At 34.4% G+C, this 27,584-nt stretch overlaps 1 protein-coding gene across 11 annotated transcripts in view; it reads right to left on the minus strand.

The window, feature by feature from the left end:
- Nucleotides 1–27,584, minus strand: part of CadN (neural cadherin) — a 291,717-nt gene that overhangs the window by 120,828 nt on the left and 143,305 nt on the right. For all 11 annotated transcript variants that reach the window (XM_070106306.1, XM_036374376.2, XM_070106307.1 and 8 more), the window contains 2 exons: nt 22,386–22,568; nt 18,672–18,861 (listed from right to left, as the gene is read on the minus strand). In XM_070106306.1, the coding sequence (XP_069962407.1) occupies nt 18,672–18,861; nt 22,386–22,568 (373 nt within the window). The remainder of the gene's footprint in view (nt 1–18,671; nt 18,862–22,385; nt 22,569–27,584) is intronic.

Genomic DNA, 27,584 nt, shown 5'->3' on the forward strand with positions numbered 1-27,584 from the left:
CCTTGCCATATAACAAATTTTTCAATTCCATCTGATTCTTTCACTTTCCAGTATACAAATCAAATATCAATGAAGTTATCAGGGCAAAACTTTATACAATAATGCTCTTAAGCTATTTAATCTTACGACCAAACATTGTCGAAATCGGGCTATGTCTGTCAATGAATAAGGAATACTTTTGTAATGACAGAATGCCTTTGTGTCAAAAGTGGGTAAAATCGGGACAATACAACCTTTAGCTGCCACATACCTAATATACATTTTATTCGATCTACCGGTTGACTTCAATCGGCCATTATGTAAGAAATCTTAATGAAATTCAGAAAGACTCTATTTCTAATTCCAGTGGACCTTCTTGTACGTGATTGTAAATAATGAATACAATACTTCCTGCCTTAATTAAAATATACACGAAAATCCCATATATCACTTTACCTTGCGAGAGTAGAAAAGTTCAGTTACATCCGAACTTAGCCATTCCTTACATCCGAATAATAATAGACCGACGTACGTTGCAGTTTTTGCTCTGCATTTTCGCCTCATTTTATGCGTAATTTTCTTTGTGTTCGCTTTCTTGCGAATCGATGAGCTGTAAATGATTTAATTTTTAGCGTTTTATAACTGATTTGAGGTTGCAAAAGTTTGTTGCACTGCGGCAGTGTAAACGCGAAAGGACAACAGTACGGCATTGGCACAGACCACATTGATGGAAAAAAAGAGAATTACGATAATATATAATTGCGCAGCGTTTAAAAAAATCATCAAACACAAGGATTAAGAAGAGTTTAACACGGTGAATTCGAAAGGATGTAGAGTTAAAACGAGCAAAAGAAATATGTTTATGAAACTATTTGCAACTTGCTTTAAGCCTTGAAATTTTAATGTAATTACTTTAAACCGGAATTTAATCTTATTTGCAACTCTTACATATACTTTTACCAGCGGTCAGCATACGGCAGAGAGCCGCTTACATACATACATCTGCAGGTATTAGAGTGTGTGAGCATCTGTAAGCATTTTCCTGCGCTTTTCCCTCGTAAAATATATTTACGTGCGAAAAGCAATACGAAAACCATCCACAAGCGTATTTGCTTAGCTAACCAAGCGTGTAAATCCGGTTTGGTTTGTTCTGGTTTGGCTGTTTCTATGCTGTTCAACATCCGTTGTGCTGGCGGCAAAATTTTCTTTCATCCAATTCTCTCTGTTCAGTTCGATTCTTCTCATTTGAACAATGTTTTGAAAGTTTATCTTTTATTTGTTTTTTCTCGTTGGTCATGCTTTTTATAATTTTCTAGCGCTGATTTGTGAGTTTTACTTTTTGTAAAGTTTTTAGTACCGTTTTTGTGTTATGTAATCATTAGTTTTTATCGTTGATTTAATTTCGATAATTCTCAAATTTTCTTTGTTTTTCAAAAATAAGTATTTGAAACGTCCTCTAGTACATTTTTTTTTATGTTTAAAGAGACTAACTAATATTTTAAATGAAATAAGTAACTAAATTTTTGTTTTAGTGTAATTGTTTCCAATTTTTAGTTCCACAAATTAAACATTGACTGATACTTAATCATCAATAAATAAAAGTAAGCTAATTCCTCTAGAAGAATAAAAAAAATACAAAAAGTTTAGAACATTTTTTAAATTTTTTAACTCAAAGCTAGTAATAAAGCACACTCACGTTCCCAAGAAGCTAATTTGGGACTAGCAATCAACTGTGAAGCTCGTATAATTGTTTTCATTCACCATAATAGCGGTTACTAAGTGTGACATGGACGTACACAGAAGCATGCAAATGAGAAATTAGAAGGATGCGCGGGTAATAAATAAATGCGCCTTTCCGGCCTAAATTTTGAAACGAGTGAGTCCACGAGTTCACATGTAAATACAGCAAATGATGTGTTTGCGGCACATTCAGTTAAAAGCAGACGCGAACGTGTTCTAGTGGCATGACAAGAACATTCCAGTTAAAAGCCTAAAATTTAAATAAATAAACATGCGTATGTGTCCATATGTGAACTAGACATTTCGAGTTATTTGAATAGCAATTTGCGAACTGCACAAATACAGCCATTAATATATGTCATTCAAGAGGAGGGCGAACAAAAATTGAGGCTCAAGCAAAATCATCTCGTCATAGACACGTTTACATATGCACACATCCATGTTTATTTGTAACGGCTTTTTTAGTGCCTCCGTTCAATTGTTTAACATCCTGATGCGGTTCCGGCGTGCTAATGCACCATCAGCAAGGCCACCAGCACGACAATGGTAAAATAGCCCTCAAACAACAGGCCGACAACAATGGTACTAGCAGCTAGCGGCTGGTGCAGTGTAGCGCATCACAACATCAGCGTCACCAAGCGAAGCGGTCGGCAGTTGGTAATCTGTCTGTTTAATTAATTCCTGAAAGGCTTTTATAGCATTTAAACCAATGCAAATAAAACGTAGTAGAAAGTCAAATATATGTTATATAACACCAGCAGTACATATGTATGTATCCACAAACAACAGCAAGAACATGCGTGCTCATACAAGCTACAACAACAGCAGGGGCCTGTGGCTAAAACATTTGTGAACCATTTGAGCACTATTGTTGTTGTTATTTGGCAAATTAAAAGTTAACTCTACCCTGAAGTTAACACCTCTCCCCAATTCCTATATGTGCGTAGAACCCCGTTTTTTGGCCGTGAGAGGCGTGGGTTGGATTTTGTTACATTATTTGCCTTTGAAAGGCTTCCGTGCGCCGTGAAATCATTGCATCAACGAAAAATTAAAAAGTAGAACGCACAAAAGCCGAAATGGCAGTGAACTATTTTACCCCAAATGTGTTGTTGTTTTTTGTTACAATCAAAACCGCACACACACACACACACACTAACCGTGACAACTAAATACATTCAAGTTAACTAAATAACAATCAGCCTTACGTACTCTCGCGCATTTGTTGTTGGAAGCGGTGACAGAGTGGTGAGTTAAATTGAAATAAAAGCGTGAAACAAATGGAATTATTTGAAATTCTAAATTGATTTATTTGCATGCGCGCTGTGCATTCGCTGCAGTTCGAGTTTTATTTGTTGTTCAATTCCAGTCTTGCGGGCGTGAGTCAAAATGTAGCAAAAGAAAATCCGGTCCAAACTAGTGATTTATTCATTTTATGTTTAGACGAAAATTAAATAAAAGTTCGTCGTAATGAAAGGCAAATGAGAACAAAGGAATGCATATAGTCAATAAAAGCGAATATTTATTGAAAACTTTTGAAGAGCGCTCCATGCAAATTAGTTAGGTTTAAAGTTGTTGAGTGATTTTCCAAAGTAGCGGTACTAAATATTTGAACTGGTTTTCAGTTTGTTTCGTAGTTCGATTTCAATAAAAGGTAACATGGGAATTCTAAACCAAATTGATAAGTAAATACTGAGCTGCTTAATAATTTTCTTTTGTTCTCAGCTGAAAACTTAATCAACCAAAGATTTTTCCTCCATTCGCTGATGAGTTTAGGATATTTATCTCCAATTTAAAAAAAAAAATGTTTCTTATATACCAACAGGACAAATATCGGAATGGATAACATTTTTTTGTTTGATTTCTGGATTCAACCTTTTTTATTTCATGTAAAGTTTCATCTTTATATGTCAATTAGTGTTTGTTTGACAGTTGATTATTTATAACGCAAAATTTAATATACGCACAATTACTGATGAAGAAACGTGGGTTTATGAATGTGGCATCGAAACTGTTCAACAATCTGGCGAATGGCGCTCCGAAAATGAGCCCACACCAAAAAAGCCAAAATTTACAGAAGGCATTGAAGGATTGAATACATTGAAGGCTGGTCATCTCAGCCGAGGCTTGGAATATGGAAAATTGAAAGGAGTCTGTTTTGAAAGCGACAATAAAGATTTGTATTAAAATAGCGAACATTTTATTTTGATCAAATGGTATTACCATAACCAATTATCGTACACATACGCTTTTTAATGCTTTGCTGACTTAAGTATACGTACTTATTTTCTCATTGACATATTAATCTTCCTGTATTCTGTTTGGCTTTAAGAGCAGGTTCAAAGCAAGACGCGCTTATGCATAAACTTTCCAGAGATCGATAGTTTAAAAATAGTTTAGAGCACTTTTTTGTATCATAAAACTCAGTAAAGATTTAATCGTATAAAATTTTTACAAAAATGCAATCGGTCAATGGATTATCAGTAAAACTCCAAAAGTAACAAAAATTAATTTGAAAAATTAAATACAGAATATTATTTTACAAACTTGATTGGTAGTGATCGTTTTTGAGTTTCTTACATATCCAAACATACACAAAATATTCAAATCAAAATACAATATATAATACAATAAATAATCATAGATATATACATATTTCGCTGTCACTAAACAAGTTAGAAATAGTGAAGGAGAATTATTTTGAAAAAAACATATATTGTATGTGTATGTAGCTGATGTGTGGTTATGTAGGTGACTCAGCAAAGAAAATTAATCCCAGTTCAACCCATGCAGTTATATTATATATGTATACCGGATTATAACTCATAAACATTTTTTAAATTGAACGGGATTTAGGCTTTTAAGTAGATTATCTCACTGATTTACTAGATTCAACAAGATTTCACCATACAAAACTAATACTTGTTAATCTCGTCTCCCTGTGCGACTCTGATTTAGCGCCATTTGCTTGTCAGTAGGGAAATTTCTTATATTATCACAGCTGACTTAGACACTACATACAAAGAGACAAAAATGTAAACAAAGAAAAAAATTAAAAGCAATTCATCCGAGTTCACTTGGAAATCGATTTCCCAAATCAAAAAATGCGTCCATTATTTCCATTAGATGGAAAATATTTAAAACAAAACGACTTTTAGAACAATATACGACATTACAATGTTTTCTTTTAATAAATGTTAAACGATGTGAATTTCTTAATGATAAAATCAGCTGTTTTATAAATCTCAAATGGCAGTCAGGGCTAGTGAATAGATTAAATGAAATCAAATCACTTTAAATTTTTGGTCGGAACATGGTATAAGGGTATTTTTTGAGTATAAAAACTATATTCAACAGATAACGTCAGAAACGTCAAAATTTGAGAGAGTGTATAACAGATTATCACTGCATTTTTTCCATAGACGTAGAAGTAATCGACCGCGATATGGTCTACATTAATACTTCTATAATTACATTTTGAATGTCACTTTTTACTGCAGAGAGCTTGTGAAATTTTAAATTGCTCTTTATGCCGTACTTTTGAATTTTTAAATGTACATATGTATGAGTCTATACAAAATCACATACGCACATATTTTTTTTATTTGCATATTTGACGAAAGAATAAATATAAATATAAACAGGTGTTTGCACTTTTGGCAAAAAAGTTGCGCAACTAACTAATTTAATATTATATATGTATGTGCTAGTATACATATGTATGTATATGCTCATGAGGCACATATGAATATTTTCATTGCTCTTTATTGCTGTGTCAGTAAATGCGCATGGGTTTGTGTGTTTTTAAACGGCTTTGTAGGATGGTTGACCGGTTAGTTGGCTGCCATTTAAAAAACATGTCCAAATAATTTGGCTAACGGTATAGCAGCACAACACTGCAGCGCATTGGTACGTTATGAGCAAAGTAGCCGTTAAATTGCCAAAAAAAAGCCAAACTGCGAATGTGTGGATAATAAATACGGAGCGTAGGTAAAAGTTTTCGATGTCAAAAAAGACGTTATGTGTGTTGGTGAGCTTGCAGCATAGCACAGAGCTATTATAAGTTGCAAACTTATGAGCATAAGCATATGCAGATGCCCATGTAAGCGAGTTGGTTGCGGAAATTTACGTGCAAGTACCTTCCACACATATATACACACATACACATATACAAAACGTTGTGTTTGAGCGTATTTTATTGGCAAATGTGAGCGCACCGAATTTTGTGGCCGACATACAGAGATGGACACACGGCCGTTTTACCGTTAAATGGGCATGAATTGTGCCACTTTTTCCGCCGACTCAAAGCTGCGTGCTGAGAGTGCAAGGGAAATCGTGTGAGCACTCACGTAAAGGGGCCGCAACTGATAGCGAACGTATGCATCCAAAGGCAGATTCGTTTGCTTTGAAAATAAAGGCGTACCGTTATATAGTATAAAAGCAGGTGGGAGTCGAGCATGAAGATTTCAACGGCAGGAAGTAGAAGTGTTCGAGCAGGTGCGGAAACTGTACGGAAGGCATGTGTCACATGCAACGCTGCACTTAGGCGTGGCGCATGTTAAAGTAAACTAAAAATTTGAACTTATCAAATACCCACTAAGTGCAAGCAAACGCAAAACAAAAATTAAAAAATAGTAAGCTTTGTGATAATTACTACCACAAAACGTATTCGTGAAACTGCAGATGTAATAGTAGGAAGCATATCAATAGCTGCACACGCAGAAAATTTCCAGTTTCCGATGAATTCTTGGTTTTAAGGAAAAACGAGAATCAGGTAACCGTTGTCAAGATCTCTTATTTTTACGTGTTTTCATAGCTAAATATATCAACACAAAATTGAAATGCTAAAAAAGCTCTTAAATGCTTTTTAGGTGTATTTGAGGGTTTTGTGGCGAATATTTGAAATAAAATGCAAGCCGTCTTACAAAATTTATTAGCCACAAAATTTGAGACACTGATGAATTTATGCAAATTTATACTAAATTAGCCGCAAAAAAGGGGCCGAGTGGCAACAGTGTTGAGCTGAAGAAAGAAACAGACAACGATAGGAATAGGGTAAGAGAATAGCATGGAACAAGAAAAGTGAATAACAGTGTTACATAAAAGCCACAAAAAACGATAACATTCAAGCACTTGCAGTGAGCTTAAAAGTCTGACTACTAAAGTTTAGATTTCGGTGGACAATGACCGATGTAAGCAACAGTGAGAGCAGCTTTCAGAGGGCAAGTACTTATTAGCCTTTTATTTTTATATCATAAGCAAGTGTAAAGTATATATAATATATATGTTCATATTTCAATTCCTTCAATTATTATATTTTTTGGTTTTTGCTTCTACTGTCGGTTAGCTGGACTAAATGTCATAGCGGCTAAATTGTCGTCATTAATCACTAGCCGAAGGTAATCTTCCGAAACAAGAGTAGCCCTTTCCGCTTGTGTAGTGAATATACACGCCTATATAGCATCTCGACTTAGTAGTTTTTGGAGTGAAAATATGAATATAGTTAATGGGGTACATATATTGCATATTCAAAAAAAAAAAAATAGAATATGGAAAATGTCGATTAGTTTCTGTATAATGGTGTGAAATACAAAATGTCTTCCAGATACTTGTGTGCCGTTTTTTGGTTATCCGATTTAGAATTAGTAGTGAATATTAAAAAAATAAAAGAAAAAGAGAAAATATTTATAGAAATATACACATCCAATATTAAATTTTATGTCTCAGTTTATCCCCTACACCCAATTTTTAACTTTGCGTTATCCTGTAACCTCTCTTCATTCCTTATTAACGTTTTTCTGGACAGCACATTAGTGAGTCCGTATTTCTCGCACGTGATAAATGAATTGAACGAAGTCTCTTTTCACAATTTGCGCATTATATTTAATCGCATTGCTTGCCTTGGCCCAACATTTCTAATCTCATGGACACTTCAGACCTTCCCTGGTTTTGTCGCTTTTTGCATCTTATTAGACATTACTCACTTAAACAGTCCGTTCTTCCGTTGCCTTTGATGAATTTGCTGTCTGTCGCCTGTGAGATCAGCACACCGGCTTCGTCTTTAACTTTTGACTGCTGTCGTTTATATTATGTCAGCAAAACCCAACAAACGCGAAAATGTGTAAGGCAAACGGTGGTAAATGAATTTAACTTTTTCCTCCGACGGTTGCGCTCATCACTAACCATTCTCAAATTTGTAAGGTGCTGCCTTTAGTATGTAGGCGTAGCATCCTCGGCGTTGCTCTCTCTTTTTTTGTTTGGCAAAGGAATGGAGTAGGCGTGACGAATTTAATTCATAAGTAGTGTTTAATTAGAGAAATGAGCCAGCAGCAACGGTCGTCTGATGAACATTGTTAGTGAGCGACGAGTATGGGCAGCAGACATGCCTGGACTTAAACTAATGCAACGAATGTGAACGTATTTTATGCTTGACAGCTCGGTTGAACTTTTTTCTTACACATATACGCAGTAACAGTTAATCGGAGCATGTTTTTATTACAACTATTAGTTTATAATCCTGCAAAGGTGTGCAAATTGTCATAGAATATCTAAACTTGGTTATTTCCAATTTTTCCCGGATTTAGGGAACACTCATGCTTGTGTAATGGAGGACTTTTTTTATCCGAGTAACTGATGGGAAGTCTATTTGTGTTTAGGTGTGGAGTTTAATGTTTATATTTCACCTTGAGTATCCGGTAATGGGACATAGGAAAGTGATGAAAGTGATGTGAGGTGAACTATTTTCGGAAAATTTAATTAAATAATCCGATATGCAAGTTATTTTAAAGTTTTAAACAATTAAATAGAGATATAATAAACATTGAACTACTCCATATTTCCATTAAAAATTTTAAAATACTTATTTGAATTAAGGTATAAAAAATTGGAGTGGCAACTCAGTGGAATTAAGCAATAAATTGGTTTCTACTCGACAGGAAGAAGGTTCACTAAATTAATTTGATCTACTTAGAAGCTTCCTTGCGCCTTCTTCTATTCAGCTTTTTCTACTACAGCTTTCCCTTAACTGCACTAGCTTAAATCCCACTAATTTGCACAGCGGCTACTTTAAACGGACTGCATACACTGACAGCGAAGAGATCCATCTTCTAACTAATTATTCGCTATTTCTAGCACATTACTCTTACACTGGCTTCCCACTAATTCTAAGTTCTTAGCTTTCATCGCACGTCGCCCACTTACCGCAGCAGCTAGCTATTCACACTAGAAACCACACATAATCTGCACTGCAATTAAAAACTTTATGGCCACCTCACCCCGGCAACAAAGCACACCAACAACAATAGTAAAATAGAATGCACTTAAACACTGCACCGAATACCTCTTTTTGTTGCAAAATGGCCTCTGGACAATGTTTCTTTTGCTGCTGCTGTTACTGCTTCATCTTCTGCTTTTTCTGCAATTTTTCACGTTTGTCTCCGCATTTTTATCTCAGAAACTCTGTGGTGCGGCAAACGGCCACAAAACCAACAATGCTCTGTGGACGACAAACTGCCTTACGGTGATACAAGAACAACAACGACACGGAAATACTGATTTGATTTTGTTTCAATTCATGCATCTAGAATTAGTGCAAGCCACGCAGCCAATGAGTCCGTGTGTCACGGCATTCGGAGGGACCAAGCATTCTGCGTAAGTCAAGGCAAACACTTGGCATGCTTCGAGCGTGTTTGCTGTCGCCTAGTAATTTATTTGGCCTTTGATAGCAACAAGACGCCGAGTGGCCAGTGGCCGGTTGCCGGTTGCCTGGTATAAATCACGACACCACCGACCACGTTCATACAAGCCAAAAACACAAGCGCCAGTGCTAACTTTAAATGTCAAACGCTAGCTTGAAATCGAAGCTTAGAGTACATATGTATGTATATCTACGTATGTCTATTGGATCGCTGGTTGGTAAGCTGGCGAAAAGCTGCAGTTGTGCTATACGGCACATTTGAAATGCGCTGGGTCGTCTAGAAGTCAGGCAGCAAGAAAGGCGCAGAATAAATGGAAAGCTCAGTTTCTGGGGGACAATAATTTATGTAACGAAGAAAATTTTCTTGCACCTGCAAATTTGGCGAACACTTTGATTTAGACATTGAATTGCAAATTGTACCCGGCCGCAATGACAAGCGTTTGCACTATTTACAACAAGCAAGCTCTTCGAAATCTGCTGACTACTTAAAAATAATAATTTGTGTTTGGGAGGCGCGTAATTTTGCTGATGAAGAAGTTAGCTTTCACACTATTTAAGTGTATAGTTTAGTATGTAGATCAGATTCAACATAAAGCTCGCAATTTCGCAATGAAAATCAGTGTTTTATAATATGTTTAAGTAATAAAAATTAGTTCAGCTAACAAACTATTATTTTAGTAACTAACTGCTAATATTAGCTATTACAAAGTTATCGGGTTAAATTCGTACAAAAGAGTATGCAGATATCTCACAAATCAGTTTTATTTTCATGAATGGGTATTAAGGCAGGTTTCTTTGGACATATAGTATAGTTTTTTCGATACGCTTTTCTCCAACGCTTGACGAATCGAAGACAGTTGCTCCTTGGTTTCGAACAGAATTCAGCTTTACGCTTTCTTCAAACAATTATATTTTTTTTAAAAGCTTCAGTTTTCAAAACTAATAAAAATCTGTCTATATTCCAAAGTCGTAGATCCTGAATTATTGTTAAGTAAAGGCTGATGGTACCCCACAATGTCCTGATGTCAGCCTACCAATTAACACTCATACACTTTTATACTAATATATAGTATACATACAAATACATATGTACTCGTACATACTTGTATACATATAATTGCCACATGCCACAAACACGGTTAATAACACGCATTTGCAATATTTTTCATCCTTATTCCTGCTTATTCTTCCATTATCGCTTGTATTGTATTGATTTTAATATTTTTGTAGCACAAATCTCATGTGTGTCATTTCAGTTTGCTATAGAATATTCAGATTTCATCAATGCCCGCATATTCGCAACAGTTGTTTGTGCTTATTACACTACAGAGACAAATTGAGATAAATTTCTGAAAGCATTTTTATAGTCGTAAAACCAAATGCTTAATGCTTCAATTTTAAATATAGGAGATATGTATTATGAGCATAAAACACTGCGAATGATCTCAATTAAAACTAATATTTATAAGAATACGAATTTATAAAAAATATATATAACTATTGAATTTATTAAGGAATATTGACGTGCTTACTTATAAAATAATTTACACAAACCATGTGAGACTATTATATATGCATACAAATATTATATACTCACATACATATACTCGTTTGCAATAAATATTGAAACGTGTGGCCAGCTAATACCAAATGGAAAAAAAATGTGACAAATTCATATTTGCTTTGCCTTTGATACGTTGGAATGCCGACGAACAGCATTCGCAAATGTTTGTTTTGCTTTTTCGGGTATTTTCTAAAACGAAGAGATAGCTCGTCGTTTGTTTTGGATAAACAATTCAGCATTGTTTGTTGCTGCCCTACATTCGGTTATGGTAACATTTCGAAATTTGTTGAGCGTAAGTTTACTGTGTATTATGAGAGCAGTGATGATTGAATATCAAATAGATTCCACAATACGAATTAAATATGGGAGGCATAAAACCGAACACTACTGAGAGTACTAACATAGCCGAGAAAAGGATATTAAAATGTTACTGTTAAGGAGACTAGTTGGATTCAATGAAGAAAGGTGAGAGAAAATGTGAGAGAAAATCAGTTATTCGAAATATTTTACCAATATAAGAATATGTGTTAACTTATATGAAAGTATAGCTCTCAGCTCGGCGAAAATATGCTATACTTTATGTTAAGTAGTTAGCATACTGTTATTTCCAGCATTCTATTAAAATAGCGTTAATACTAACATTTTTCAACAAAAGAAGCCTTTTAAGGGGAAAGAACTCGTCATTTATGAATAACAGAGGAAGCAATTTCCCCTTTCTTTTTGCTGCAACTCGATATGAGGAGACTCACATACACATATTTTAAACTTCGAATAGGGGAATTGAATATGTGCATACTCCTCCGTTAATTTATTTAATTTTAACAGCCGCGGTTATTTCGGTTAAACTAAGAGAAAAGTAGAAGTAGTAGTAGTAATGGGGAACAAAAGTTATGTTCGAAAGAGCTAATCCTGTATTTTAGAGCATGTTATTATAAATGTTTCCCCTTTTCTCTACTATCTCGTCAGGCAAAGATAATATTTAAGTGTTAAAATTCCACAAACTATAATAGTTTAGAATGTCTGACTATTTCTGTAGTGTTATAGAAATGAGGAGCAACTAAATTGAAGGGAAAAGTTGTGTTCGAAAGCCACTCAAATTTTATCTAGAATTTTGCCCTAAATGTATGCAAATAACATGCTGTATAAAATGTTCTATTCTGAATTGACCTTACCCAATTCATACATATGTATGTATATTATACATATGTATGTATATTAATTAAAAATACTTTTAATAGAAACCCGGTAGTAATAACAATTTTTATAACATTTTCTAAAACTTAATCTTTTAAAAGATCGGTGTTCAAAAGTAGTATAATTTAATTCTGTGTCACACTATTTCATATAAAGTGAGTTATAAATAGTAAATAAAATAAATTACTTTCGAATTTCAGCAAATTGAAGAAAATTTAATTTTACTTAAATGGTTTTAAGTATCTGGCAAATATTCGTGTCGAATTTATTGAATATACGATACTTTATTATTCTCGTCTCGAAAATTAAAGCTCATGCTATTAAATATGTATTTCATCAGAAACGATTAAAAGCCATAAATCTGGTAAAACCAATCACTACCTTGATACAAGTACGAGCAAACCTAAAAACACACATTCCTACATATGTATATTTATATTGTATATACAAGTATGTACATATGTATATGTGCCTATACATCACTCATACGCTCTGTTGCCAGAGTACAGAGCCCATCATTTAGCTGCATAACTACTTCGCTTGCACTTAGTTTGTACTTTTCACCACTCAACTGTCGATTTGCCTCAATCCACATAAAACTACTATGTCATGCATGCAACGGCAGCCGTATGATCGATGTGACATTGCTGTCTTGAGGCACTTCCTTTCGATTGGCTGTATTGCTTCAATACTTGTACCCAGCAAATATTGTCATACACGCTTTAGTTGCCACATATGTTTGTTTACCCGATATGTATGCATATGTAAGTATAATATGTGAGTAGCGTGGGTGAATTGTGGCATGTCCATGATTTTGCCATATTTGATGTGCACATAAGTGCAAGTGTAACTTGCACTCAGACACCAAGCAGTTGAGCAGAAAGCATATATCTTATAAAGTGGTGGCAGCATGACGCTAGTGGAAAATTACTTGGTATATTGATGTAAATATGAGTATGCAAGTGCAAATATTTGCTACTTTGGAATCTCAGACAGAAATATGCTTTATTCATAAATGCATGCAACTGTTGCATAGATGAGTAGCGCTTTTAGGCAATTTGTTATAATTTGTTTGTTATCTTCGAACAGTCAGATGCTCGCCAAAGTACTTAAATAAATGTGTAAATACGTAAGAAAATCGCTAGACAGCTTTAGAAAATCACAAATATTGGATTTCTAACAACTATCTGTTAATCTGGAACTGTTTCTTTAGTTCAGATCGTGATCTAAATTTTCACAGTGAAATTTTAAATCTGTTTCCTGTTTCTCCTATGCAAAGCAAGCAGTATGTATGTATGACTCATCTCAATTATGTTAAGTGTCATTTAAAGTATTAAAATTAAAAATATAGTACTTTGCATATTTTGTTGAATTTCATTTGACTGAGCCAGAAGAAATCGCCAATCAAAGCCCTATAGTTTAAAATTTTTATACTAAGAAACCAATTATATATACATACAAACATAAACATTCTAAAATCAAATTTTTTAAATATGCATAAGTATATATTTCGATTATTCTCTGAAAATTTGATTGATCCGGCTAATATTTTCGGATTATAAAAAACAGTAAAATTTTTAAACTAAATGTAAAAGTCTTCAAACTGCAAACTTTAAAAGCGCTCTCTCAAAACATGAGGGTTAGGCTATTCAGGACATTGCCTATAGAAGCAAAGGGACTCCTCTAAATGTACACGTTTTGGATGTATTTATATAATCAAATACTTTTTAACAAAAATTTGGAAAACTCTTATTCTTTTAGACTTACATAGAAGTAGGCATAACCTCTAAATTTATGGAGGAACACTCGTGTGTATAAATAAAATTGTTACAATTTTGTAGCTAGATTATGTTATGAGACAGATATTAAAGCAATTATGAGCTTATCACGTACTGTTAAAGTGTCAATGAACTCAATTGATATGAAAACTATTTTTATAAGCTTTCATAATTACTGAGGTGGCTTCTTGTGGGCTCGTTACATATTTATACCACTCACCCTCAGTAGATGTATGTATGTATGTAAAGTTGATATTTAGTCAAATACCTTAAAATAACAAACATATAAATATATTTGAAATAAATACATGAAAATAAGTTTGTACAGATGTGTACAAAAAAATTGCCCACACTTGCTGAAAAGCATTGTAGCATTGCCACCTTATGAGGTTTAACATACAGACTCATACACATACATATACATATAAATGCTATATGTCAGTACCTCTACTGCTGGAATGAACGCGGAGTGTAAGAGCAATAAAATAAATTTAACACCATCTAGTATGTGTATTAGAATACAAACAACGCTAACATTACAACAAATATGACACTTTTCACACACTTGCCAAACACAATATAATATGTGTACACTTGAATACATTTGCGCGCAAAAGGCACGACTACATGCACACACACCCATATATGACATATGCGCTTGAGAGCGTGAGCAAGCATTGCAATGGAATGTTATTATGCTTAGCTATCTATCTAAAAAAAACTGCTGGGATATATCATATTGTGAACGCAACAATAACAAAAAGAACAGCAGTAATAATGTTTTTATGAGCAAATTTTTATGAGTACTTACTTCCGCCCTAGAAATTAGGAAGTTCTTATTTCATGTGAGCAGCATAATAAACTTTTCCAACTAAACACAGGCTCATTCATGAGATATAAAGTTATGAGCTAAAGGAGTACTTGCAAAAAATGGTGGAGTAGTGGCTGAAAAAAAAAATTTTGCCAACGGCCAACAGTTAACAGACAACAAAAACAACAATATGCAATACAAAGCTTGCCGCAAAACAACAGTTAGCGCGCAAATTGCCTGAGGTCGGGTTTCGTGGTAGCTCATCAAAAAACATAACATCACTGCTGTACATACATACATTCATTCGTACTTTCATGCTTGTATTGAAATTTATTATGTGTTGTTGGATGAATTAAAGCAACATGCGCACGTAGCGCAGTTAAGCAGGCAACAGTAGTAATCGATATTAGAAAAAAAAAATTTGTTGTTTGATGAGAAAGTGCATACAAATTGGGCAATTGAGCTTATGGATTGAACGAGGAAATGAAGATAAAATACATCACGAATTTTTAGCAAGTATTGGAGCTTAGCAAATTTCCGATATATATACTTACATATATATATAAGACACTGATAATTTGACCTTATCTCTATCTGTAGGATGCATTTCCTGTAGTACATACCGCAGGTTAATGAGCGAAATAAAATTTTAGAAGTTCAGAGCACTCTTATATCATGATATATGCTACTAAAGTGCATTAAATTTAGCCATTAAAAACGAAAATTTTGCCTTTCTTTGCTTTTAAAATAATTTTTCGTTTTTTGTTTTTGTTTATATTCTGCTTGATTGCCGAACTTTGCCACATTAAATGCCCATCGGTATGCTTTACGAGCACAACCCAAGAATATTATTTCCTGAAATATGTTTTTATTAGTTCGAAATGTACACAAACGATGTGACTATCAGTCACTGAAGCTTTCGGCTGACCGACGTGCACAGGCGACGGTCACACAAGCACATAAGCCCAAAAGTATGCAAGCAATAAATGCAGCACGTACCAGAGATAACATCTAAAATTCCGTTTACTGTCTAATACCAACTAGCTGCTAGCCGACGCACCTTTGAACCCCATAAAGCCGACAGGCTGTGTATACAAGTTAACCGCTTTTTAGCCTAAAAGTCAACTGAAAGGGCGCAAACGAAAATATTATTTGCTGTTTCATGGCCCATCGCCGCCTAATAGTTGGTTTCGTATGCTGCGCACTTTTGTATGTATGAATATCCAAATTCAGATTGAATTCAGACACAGCCATATGTATAGCGTGCAGGGCAGCTGTGATTTGTTGTTGCAAAATGTACACACAAAAATAAACACAACGCCAAGCAAGCAATTGTTGCACTACAAGTTTGTGAATATAGAAGCAATGGCCGTAATAACACTTTGCATGTGTGTATATGTGTTGTAGTCATGCCATTAAAAGGACAAGAAAACCCAATTGTAAGGCACCGAAGAAAAATTATTTGATTACTTTTAAAATCTCCCAAAAGTAGGCAACGCTAGTAGCAAATCAACCGGCACGTAACGGAGTTATGCATAACAAATATGCTTGTGCTTTAGCCCGAGCCCTTTTTGCCGCCTCATACATTTTGCATATGCAGATAAATCGATAGCAAGTTAATGTAATCGAATTGATATTGCGTGAAAGTAGTAATTTGTTAGCGTTTAAGTAGACGTCATTTATTTTGCAATCAGAAAACATAAACTAATAGAAATTTAAGCGAAGTGCCATTTGATGGAATAGCTTTATATATTTGCTGGAAGTGAATAGAACTAAAATGAATTTAAGCCCAAGTATTAATAGAGTAAAAATTAGCCCATAGTAATTTTAACGCTCTACAAAGAGATAGGATATTTCGCTTTACATTGGGTATATTTTACCTGGATACATGAAAATACAAAATATAAATATTTCAATATTTGTTGACGTAGTATTATAAAAGGACTTGTTTGACGTGTTTGACATATTTTTAAATGCAAAAGCTCTATGCAAAGTGCAATGAACCGTGTCCCAAAACAAAAAAGAATTGCATGTATTCGCCCTAATCTTCGAGTCTGTCCTCAGGGGCCCAAAAGGTATGGTCATCGGAAAGAAATTGCCAAGAATTTCGCCTATTTCGAAGTAAAAGACCAATCGTTCTTCGAATCGTATCGCCCACAATATAATAATAAAATTGGTTTTTACAAAAAAAATTGTTTTTCTTGAAACCATGTGATTTATTTAGCATGTCTTACATATTAATTTTATCTGCGAACAGGGGGGCGAAAAATTCAGGCGGTAGCAAAAATCGTTTCAACAGCTTATTTATTTTACTTCGGCCAGGGTTTGAACCGAAAACTGACCAAGTGTCAGTTGCGCTCTGAACGCACTTGCCAAGGGCAGACTCCATTTTTATTATTATTTTCTGCTTGTTCAGTAGAAATTTTTAATTTTTAAGTGCAAAAATGCTAAAAAGTATGTTAACACTCGCATTTGTTTAGAGCAGTACTGAGGCGCAACGAATGCATGCGCTGAAGGACGGCGAGTACACTGTGAAGGTGCATGCATAAACAGCAAATAAAAATAAGATTTGCATTTGGCAATGCAAAATAGCAACAACCTAAGTGCACACCTATACATGCATACGTAACACACACAAGCATACAAATGAAGCACGAAGAATTTGCATGGATTGCAAATGCGAATGCAAATGCCAGCGAAAGCAATGGCGAGCGATAGACAGGAAGGCAGACAGATAAGCAAACAAACTGACAGACAAACCACACATACATGCACCCATACGGAATGCTACGAATTACTTCGCCATGCAGTATACACTAATGCACTAAATAGCCAAAGCAACCAATGACATACTGCAAATGAAACACCAATGTGTGCGTGCGTGTTTGTGTGCGGCACTCAAAGTTCACTTTCCTGTTACTGCGGCGCTGACTGTGAATTAAGTTAAAAAAAGAGGAATATTGACGCGTGTGCTGTGATTTCAATGCCAAAACCGAAAATTGGCTGCACTCAAAAGGTAAACGAATTTGCGAAATGCCAATCGAAAGCTGCGCGCAAAGCGAATAGCTGGAGGAATGCGACTGCAGCGGCTGGTTTGTGCAAAAAATACTGTGTTCACATGCAGGTGGCGTTGCACCGGTAAACACTTCATAGATTGAGGTAACATTTGCACAGCTTGCCCACGCACACACGGCTGAATGAACTAATAAGCATATGACGCGCTAAAATCTGAGCTGCGATTGCTAAGTCTGATTTATGGCGACACTGCGACTCAAGCTGCCGCGTTAAGCCACTGTGTGGCTGCCATCCAAGTATTTAGTGTTATAAGTATATATAGCAGCCGATTTCAATTTGCGCCAAAAGTAATAATTCAAAACGTAACGGTAACTGTCGAAAAAGTGTCATTTTAAGTAGTGTTATTTTAATCCACTTTATAGGCAACGCTGTTGGCACTTCTTACTCAAACACGACGAACCAAGAAAAAGCATTGAATGCAAAAATGAGAACTTTTGCCAAACCATCACTCTGGTTGCACTCCGCGCTGCTGTCGCCATCAACTGCGCAAGTAGAAAACTTGTAAATGCAGCATGTTATTTGCCCAAAAATGACGCCATTTGCATTTGCATATGAAAAACTTTCGAGAAATAAAATTCACAAAGAAACTTTTACTCGAACGCTGTTTTTGTTATTCTTTCACAACTTATCCATGCCGGCAATTGCGGCAGCTGTTGATTTAAGTTGTTGATGTTGATAACAGCGTACATCTGTTTTGACTGCTGCAACTTTTGCGCATATAATTTTGTAAATCACAACTTGTAAATCTGAATAATTGTCGCGCTAAATGCACGCGCTCAGCTCAGGTTCCAAATAAAATGCACAACGCTAACTAACGGTTTGTGTATTGTGACTAACCTGAATTGGGTTGTCCATTGCTGTTGGGTCGCGCTGAGGGCGCGCCATCACGTGCTTCCACTTCCAGCGCATAGGCGCCTTTCTTCTCCCTGTCAAACACGGTTTTGGTGAAGATTTCGCCACTCTGCAAGTTTATTTCGAAGAATTCTTTGCCTTCGTTTCGTGGTGAGTCGACAATGTAGTAATAGACCTGTAGAACAAAGACGAAGAATAAAGTAACGTCCAAATTAAGTAACTTATTATTTATTTTTATTTAATATAATGGCTTATAAGAGATCTACGTCAATTATCAAATACTTCCTTAAATATCGTACTTTGGTGATAATCTCCTAGTATATGGTATTCCTTTAACAAGTGAGTATATAGCAACGCGAAACTAGGTGACCCCGTGAATTTTATAGTGGCTAAAAGCTAATGAAAGAAGTAATAAAAATTAAAATATCCTGATTATGTAAGGCAATTTATAGTTTCCGGTCTACTATCCGCAGCTATCATAATAGGAGTTTATTATACGTACAGCTACTGACCTCTGTACGAGTATACTCGAAAAGTCATACAATAATCCAGAGCTTATATTTTTGAGAAGCACTCTTTAAAACAAACAGTCGTATTACTCAAATTTTTTCGTAATATGAAAATGAATAAAAACTTTTAATTTTTCTGTATTTAAATTAATTTTGAAGTATTTCGTGAAATTAAATGGTCAAATTGATTTATATTGTGAATTCTATAGGACATAAAAATTATTACTATCAACTTATGTATAAAAAGGCAGCGATTAAGAACAATTAATTTTAACAATAAATATCCAAAAGATATGTAAGTAAAAAAAATTGTGATAAAATAATTTCATAAATAAAAAAAAAAATAAAATGTACCTTTAAATATTTTCTTTAAATATTTTTAAAGTTTCCAAATCTTAAACTCGAAAAATATTGTAAGCGACTGATATTAAGAACTGGATTTGACTTTTCTGTACAAAGGGATGTTACTTATACTTAATAGACCTACAATAGCGAATGACTACTCAGTTGACTTTTATCAGTGGAAAGCCTCCATGCGTAATAAAAATTTTGTTGCCTGGTTGCAAAGCGGCGACTACTCTCACGCTGATTGCCATGCATAATAGGGGTGTTAGGTTGTCATTTGAAATTCCAAATTCAATAGTTAATTGAAATAACAAATTATACAGATCCAATCCATTAAAATTACAGAAATACATTATTTCGATGAATGGATTTACATGCTTAGTTAGCCCAATAAATTCTGGAATTACTGAGACCAAGCTTCTCCCCTTCTTTAGCTTAAACTTCTCGAACTTACTTTCAAAAATGCTAAATACTACAGTGCGCTTCAAAAAAAAAGTTTGTTATAGCTGAGGTTCATTAAATATTTGCTCACATCTTCCGCTTTGTCAATTAGGTCTTGCTCTTTCATTGCGACTTGCAACTAAATTTTCCGCATATTCCACAGGAAGCGGCCTCCAGGTATGCTGGAGTAGCCGAAAGAAATCTTTTGTTGATGTTAAATCTTTTCTTGGTATTTTGACATTTATTAAAACCCAAACATTCTCTATTGGATTAGCGTCTGGTGACTGTGATGGCTAATCTAAGGTAACTGTATGGTTTTCTTGTTTCCATTGAGTACAGAGTCTGCACCTATGTTTCGGTTCCTGGTAATTTTGCGTAAAGCATTTTAGCTGACTTTAGTGACATTCTAACGGCGTTCAGGTTTTCAGTGAGTGTTTGAGGTGCACGTCTCAAAGGGTTGAACAATACAAAAGTTCACACATCTATAAAAGTTATATTACTCTAATCAAAACAAGTAAACAAATACTGAAGTACATATATCGCGCCACTGAAGATGATTTGATGCTAAATAAATTTAATTTAAATAAATTAAATTGCTTTCGCCAAAAATACCCTGAGGGCTTTAACTTTCTTTATTGTGTCAAATGGTCTAGAAATATGAGTTTTAGACATACATTTCTACGAATTTGCACATAACATTTACTTTGAAAGCTCTAGAAACTTCAATAACTCTAAAAAAACACCCTTTACTTGTAGATGGGATATGTACAATAGTTATTAATACTTAGAATTAACAATTACATTGCTTCAATCACACTTGATGTTTTCCTGTTTTCTGTTGTCAATGTGGGTTTTGAAAGTAGGGGTTTGATTACCGTATTGTATTTAGAGATATATCTTTTCCCTTGTCATCTCCGCTTCCAATTTCTCCATAATGGTCAGACCACAACTCTTATTTATACTTTGCATTTTTTTAATAGTCCATTTAGGACCTTTAGGATGCTTCGTTAGAAAGCCTATATTCAACCAAATTTTTAACATTATATGTACATACTGGTATATGTTGGTATCAATTGTACACATGAAGGAAATGTGATTGTGAAAATGTGAGCGAGTTTGGGAAGATAAAATATAATATTACCTGAAGTTCTTTTGGAGGGATAAAGTGTTACAAATGAGAATTCATGCAACTCTGACACATTTTCTAAGAAAACGCTTTAAAAGTCAAACGTAATATTTTTTTATTATGGCGAGACATCAAATAAGTGATAGCATTAATTAGTTTAGACATTTTGTTCGGTAAAAGAATGTGTATATATTGTAAATTGTATTTCCTTTTTTACTTTGTGGCATTCAACACAGCTACGTTGCTTAGTTCACGTGACCAAAGGTAGCGGTGAAAGAGATGACATGCTCCACATCTACTAACACCACTTCATTGGAAGCATTTTTCAGCGTTTCCTTTGCCTGCGGTTGGTTGCGAGTCTTTCTTATAAATTTTCAAGTTCCTTTTTTGACATCGCACGTAATGCTTTTGGACATTTATTAGCGTGAAAATGTGAGCAGATGAGAGCATAAGCCCAAAGCAAATGAACCAGCTGTGGTAGAGTTATGTGAGAAGCGCTGGCAAGACCGTTATTTATATAAGCAACTAACTAAAAAAAAAGCTGGACTTGAACCTTACCGCTTTTTTCTTACCATTTTTTTAAATATATTAACAGTCACATGCTCATAAGCGCTCTCCCACACCAGCGCCAGTTTTTTTACCTATTCATTGAATTTTTTCAGTTTCCAAGTCAACGTCTTTGCGGAATGGCTCATGCTAGCTTACAAGCATAAACTTTGTGCAGCATTCATTCCACTTAACTGATTTTGACACTCATTTGCTAATTTAGTTGCGCTGCACTGGCGCAATCTCGCGCAACTTTAACGCTATATTTCATTCTTTCTCTCTCTCGCGTTACGCGTTTTCTACTTTACCACCCAGATGATCCCATTTAACACGCCATAATAAACACAGAATTTTAATTATAGCATAATTTGTTTTTCACTTCGCGACGAAGAATAAGCGGAAAGGGGTTTGATAAGAAAATTTTGAAAAGAAGAAAAACGGTTTTGGAAAATTGGGGCGACACAGTAAACAATGTTGGGCGCTTTGCATACTACCATCTAGCTTAATAATGAGCCGTATGTCTGGCAGGCGCTTATCAACCGCTCTCGCACTTGACTGCACTGCTGCATACGCTCCACATACCATAGTGCAGGTCTCCGCTTGCTCCTCATACACCCCTGTCGCGCAAACATGAATAAATATTTCTGCTTACCATTTCTTTCGTGTACTCTTTGTTTTACTCCCCAGTATATGATTCCCTAAATTTTCCTAACGGCTCTCCATTTTGTTTACCTGATTATTTGGAAATGTGCCATCCTTGTCAATGGCATTCACTTGCGTCACTTTCGTGCCAATGGGTTCACCTTCCAATACGGTCTCCTGTTCACGCTCCGTAAACAATGGTATCTCGTCGTTTACATCCTCGAGCATTATGTAGACGGTCGCCTCGGATGCCAATTGTTGGGCGCCATTGTTCTGAAAACACACAGAAATAAATAAAAACAAAGCGTAATCAGAAAAATTTGTTTTCATTATGCAAAAGCGACAAAATAAATAAATATGCTAGTTGATATGAGGCAATAACTCATTACGTACAGTAACTCGCTGTCATTATAAAGTTAATTAAAACCTGGAACAATGCGCTTACATGCTGAAATATAGAAATAATTGCGCAGGCATTTTTTGCTTGCATAGGTATCATATGCAAAAATAGACGACATTTACTTAAAAAAATATTTATGCAGAGCTTATTTGTATTCTGGAAAAAAAATTCAATTTGCATATGAAAGAATATGAAAATTGATTAAAGTATTAAAATGCAGTCAAAAGCGAACTTGATATGGAAAATGTTTTTTTTTATAAAGCATCGTGTTAATTTTTTTATGCTAACGAGATACGACCAAATTCATACATCCCAATTTTTTTGAGTTCAGACATGGACTTGAAATGCTAAAATATTCAATAAACTATTTGAGTTCTTTAAAACTTAATAGGTAATTTAAGTAAGTGTGTGTTATTTGTTTAGCAGGTTCATTATGTAAGGCGGCCGGTTGACTAATATGAGAAATCATTACCTCGAAGTAACTTGCAACAGCATGACTACTAACATAAACTTTATCTTGAATTCCAAAGCCAAATGATCCATATTAATTTGTATTGTTTTGAATTCTACGTGTCTCACCTTGTCCGGTCAAATCTATCTTGTGTGGAATTTATCATGAAATCGAAGAAGGCATCGAAAAGGCATCTGTAGGATTATTCGCGACTAATAATTGGGAAATCCTTTATGGACGTTTGGTCACTAGCAAAGGAAACTCTCGTATAAGACGGAAGCTAATAACATCTCGATAGCCCTACCTAGAACACATCGAAGCAATCGCTAAAGGTATGTAATGTGGTATTATTTGGTGGTAAATGTAACCACGTGGAAAAGGACTTTACTTCAACTGGTGGTTCGAAGTAATGAAACAGCGGGACGCTATTGTTCTCTCGGCCAAATATGGCGAATAAAGAGCCCGGCAGTAACAAGATATACCCAACTCCCAAAAACCTTAAATACAAATAATAAATCAATTAAAGTTTATAGTTTTCAAGGTATATAAAACAGAAACATAAATGAATACGTCTATTCCAAAACTTAATTTAGTTATTTTCCCTCTATACTCCAATTCTAAATATATTTTTTATTAAATTTAATGCATTACTTTTCAGATTTGCCAACTGTTTATAATATAATAGCTGGAAAAATGTAATGATGATTTAACCAGTCGAATACTGGTAGATAAAGTAATTTGTGAAAGTTAAATTTAAAATTTTATTGAACGTTATTGCACTTAATTTGCCTTCAATTAATACACTAAGCGCTTGCAATCAATTAGGAGGCTTGTACAATGTAAACAAATTTTCAGGTGTATTTGTGTTTACAAAAAAGGAAAGTTTTTTTTGAGCAATATATAAAGTCTAACGCCATTGAGTAGCTTTTACAAGACTTGATATATAGTTTATAGCGATAGAAAAAAGCACTTGCTATTTTTTGTTAGGCTCCACCTGAAACTACACTTTAACACACACTTTCATTTGAATTTTTCGCTGCTATATACAAACTATAAACTAATAATGTAAAAATGTTTTTCAAAACTCCAAACAAGAATTTATATTATATAAAATTTTTTTTTCAATTTGTCAATTCTAAATAGTTCTACCTCAGTGAGCCGACCAGTTTATTAGCAAAGGACTTATGGCAATAACTGCGCTCAACCAATATAAAGGCTATATTTCTTTTTACAAATATTGGATTGGATACATTTATTATTATTATTTTTTTTTTTGCTTTCGTTTGCACCTATTAATAAATGCAACTTGTATGAAAACTGGCAAAATATATTTACTCAATAAATAAATAATTGCTGCAATAAAATTCTGTTTATTAAACCTTATAATCACTAAATCGAGTCGTGTTGATATTGTACACCCGGAGATTTTTAATATTAGGATTATTAATACTGACTGTTATAAGAGTTAGAGCAAACGGACCGACCAGTTTTACTCAAGAGGGGTGCGATTTCGAAAATATAACTGTAATCTTTCAATAACTGAAATTGAAGGTTTTTTTTGTATACAGCACAGGCTAAGTATAAAAAGGTAAGAAACCAACGCTTTCGAGATTAAACTAAATTGAAGATTTAAGAATATACATTATTAAAATGTAGCTAATGGCAGTGTAAGCCAAAAGTATATAAACAAGTAAGGAAGACCTAAGTTCGGGTGTACCAGAACATTTTATACTCTTAGCGAAACTTTATTTTTAAAAATGTTGCGAAAGAATTAATAATCGTTAATCGTTAATAAATTATAATAAAATTTTGTATCTTTTTGGCTTTAATTGAAGTCCATAAACTTAGACTCAGTTTATCTGTTATAATTTAGATCGATAGAGAGAGGGACGAGCTGATTGCATTAATTTGGACATTGCTCAGATATACTTAAATATAGGTATATGTAGTATATGGGAGTTGGGGGTAGTATTGACCCGATTTTATCTATTTTTGCCAATACCACATACTATTAACATGCCATGTTTCATTAAGGTACCTCATGTACCATCACCAACCTATATGAAGTAAAGCCGGATATTCGAAAATTCTGATATTAGTTATATAGTGCAGGTCAAGTTTTCACCTAGTTTTATACATTTTATGCACAAAGATATACAGTTATTAATAAAATACAATTTCTCATTTTCATTGAGATAACTCCCATATTGGCCTATTTATGCGGTATAAAGTCACCCGGAAGTTTTAAAATCTTTATATTGGGTATATGGGGCCTAAAGAAAGTGTTGACCCAATTAAATCCAGTTTTAACGTACAGACAAACTGTTATCAGGAATGCAAGAATTCTCTGCGAATTTCACTTATATATCTCACACATTGACCGATATTTTCGATAAAATGTCAACTATATGCACTGAAGTCCATATATTCGGTACCTAGGGGCTTCAACAGTTTTGGTCCAATTTGAAGAGTTTTTGGTCAAATGCCTTATTCGTGCAAAGTTTCATTCCGTTATACTAGTTCATGCTTTATTTGTATACTGCTATGTGAAAGAATCAGATGGAGTTTAAAATTTTGCTATATGGGAAATAGGTGTGGTTGTAGTTCGATTTCCCCCATTTTCACACTGTAACATAGAAATATCAAAGGAATGTACCCAATTTGGTTGAAATACGTTGAGCAGGTCCCAAGATATGTAATTTCACCTAAAAATGGGCGGTAATACACACATCGTCCAAATTTGACACTTCCTATAAAGCCCTCTGGTTCCATACTGGATGTAAAATTTAATGTCTCTGAAGCATTTTGTTATTGGGTCATCGCACATTTAGTAATTTTTAATAAAACCGTTATATATGGAGTGGGGATCATCCGATTTCACATATTTTCACACTACCTTTCGAAAACTTTTAAAAATTTAACCTGTGCAAATTAGGGTGATTATTTGTTTAGAAGATATATACATAAAACTTATTAGGGAGCGGAGCCACGCTCAAGTTTCAAAGATTTTTAAATCACAGGTGCCCCTCCTTAATGTGATCCGTGGTGCTAAGTTTGAGTTATTTACTTCATTTATGGCTTAGTTATGGCACTTCATTTCTTTACGATTAATGGCGTGGCAGTGGTGTGATTACGCCCATCTACGAGATCGTCCTCGCTTCTTTGCCAAGGAACATGTGTAACAAGTTTCATAAAGATAACTTCATTTTTTACTCAAGTTACAGTTTAAGGCGAGGACAGACAGCCCCCCGAATTTCAACTCGCCTCGTCGTCTTGATCATTTACTTTACCTAATATATATAACGCCATATCTATCTCCATTTTTCCATACAAAAACCGTTCGTATGACATCATTTATTCCAAAAGTATTAAGCAAAGTCAAACTGTTGAAAGAAGTGAATAAATTGTGGTAATAAATGTGTCATAAAAAAGTTCACTAATACATTTGCAAGTTTTATGTTATTCATGTTTAAAATATATCAGCACTTATATTTACACATATGTTCACTGAGTATTTGCAACTTTTATTATGATCGATACATGTTCGTATAAATGCTTTCTAAATAAAATCACAGCTTTTTGAAAAACATAACAGATGCTATTTAAATGTAAGCAAAAAATTTTAAGAATCTCGAATAGTTTTCAACATGCTGAAATTTTGGAATGCAAACATGTTGCAATACTAAACTTCTTATAAGTACATATATAACTATTTGCTTTGAAATTGATTGTACTAAAATCCGCCTATTAATAAATGAATTATTTGTCTAAGCATTTCAGGCGTAAAACCAAGTCCCTCACAAAGGTTTTTGCGGCAAGCGGACACTATGTACCTTAAATGCTTGAAGGTATTTATCCTTTTGAAAGTTTGATTGGATATAGATATACATATATGTATATATATATATGTATATCTGTATATATGTATATAAATTCCAAGGAAATTATTTATACTTATATATTCTACAAACAGTTACACAAATTAGTTGATACGTGAAATGCAAATATGATTTAAAACTCACAACTTTTATTGAACATATGCAATATTTGATTTATTTCGTAGATGGATATGAATTATGCAAGTGTTTGCTCGTCTGCCTTAAGCGAAGTTTACTTTTGCTTCACTTTGCATTCAAATGTATTAGAGCGGCAAGAACAAGAGTGCTTTGCCTGGTAATAACAAATAAATGTGGCAAATATTATACCTACTGAACATACACTACATATTTACTGAATATTTCTGTGGTTGCATTTCTCTTAGCAATTAGCCACATAACGGACGCACACAGGCGTGGCACATTTGTTGCAAATGCGCCGACAACTCTCTTCAAATTGTTTATCAAATATTTAATAACATTTCCGTTTGTTGGGCAAGCATTGATGTCACTTCAGCTGTCACTTATAAATCTGTATATACATATGTCTTTAGTAGGAAGAT

This window comes from Bactrocera oleae, chromosome 3 (genome assembly GCF_042242935.1).
Source record: "Bactrocera oleae isolate idBacOlea1 chromosome 3, idBacOlea1, whole genome shotgun sequence".
NCBI classification, from domain to species: domain Eukaryota; kingdom Metazoa; phylum Arthropoda; class Insecta; order Diptera; family Tephritidae; genus Bactrocera; species Bactrocera oleae.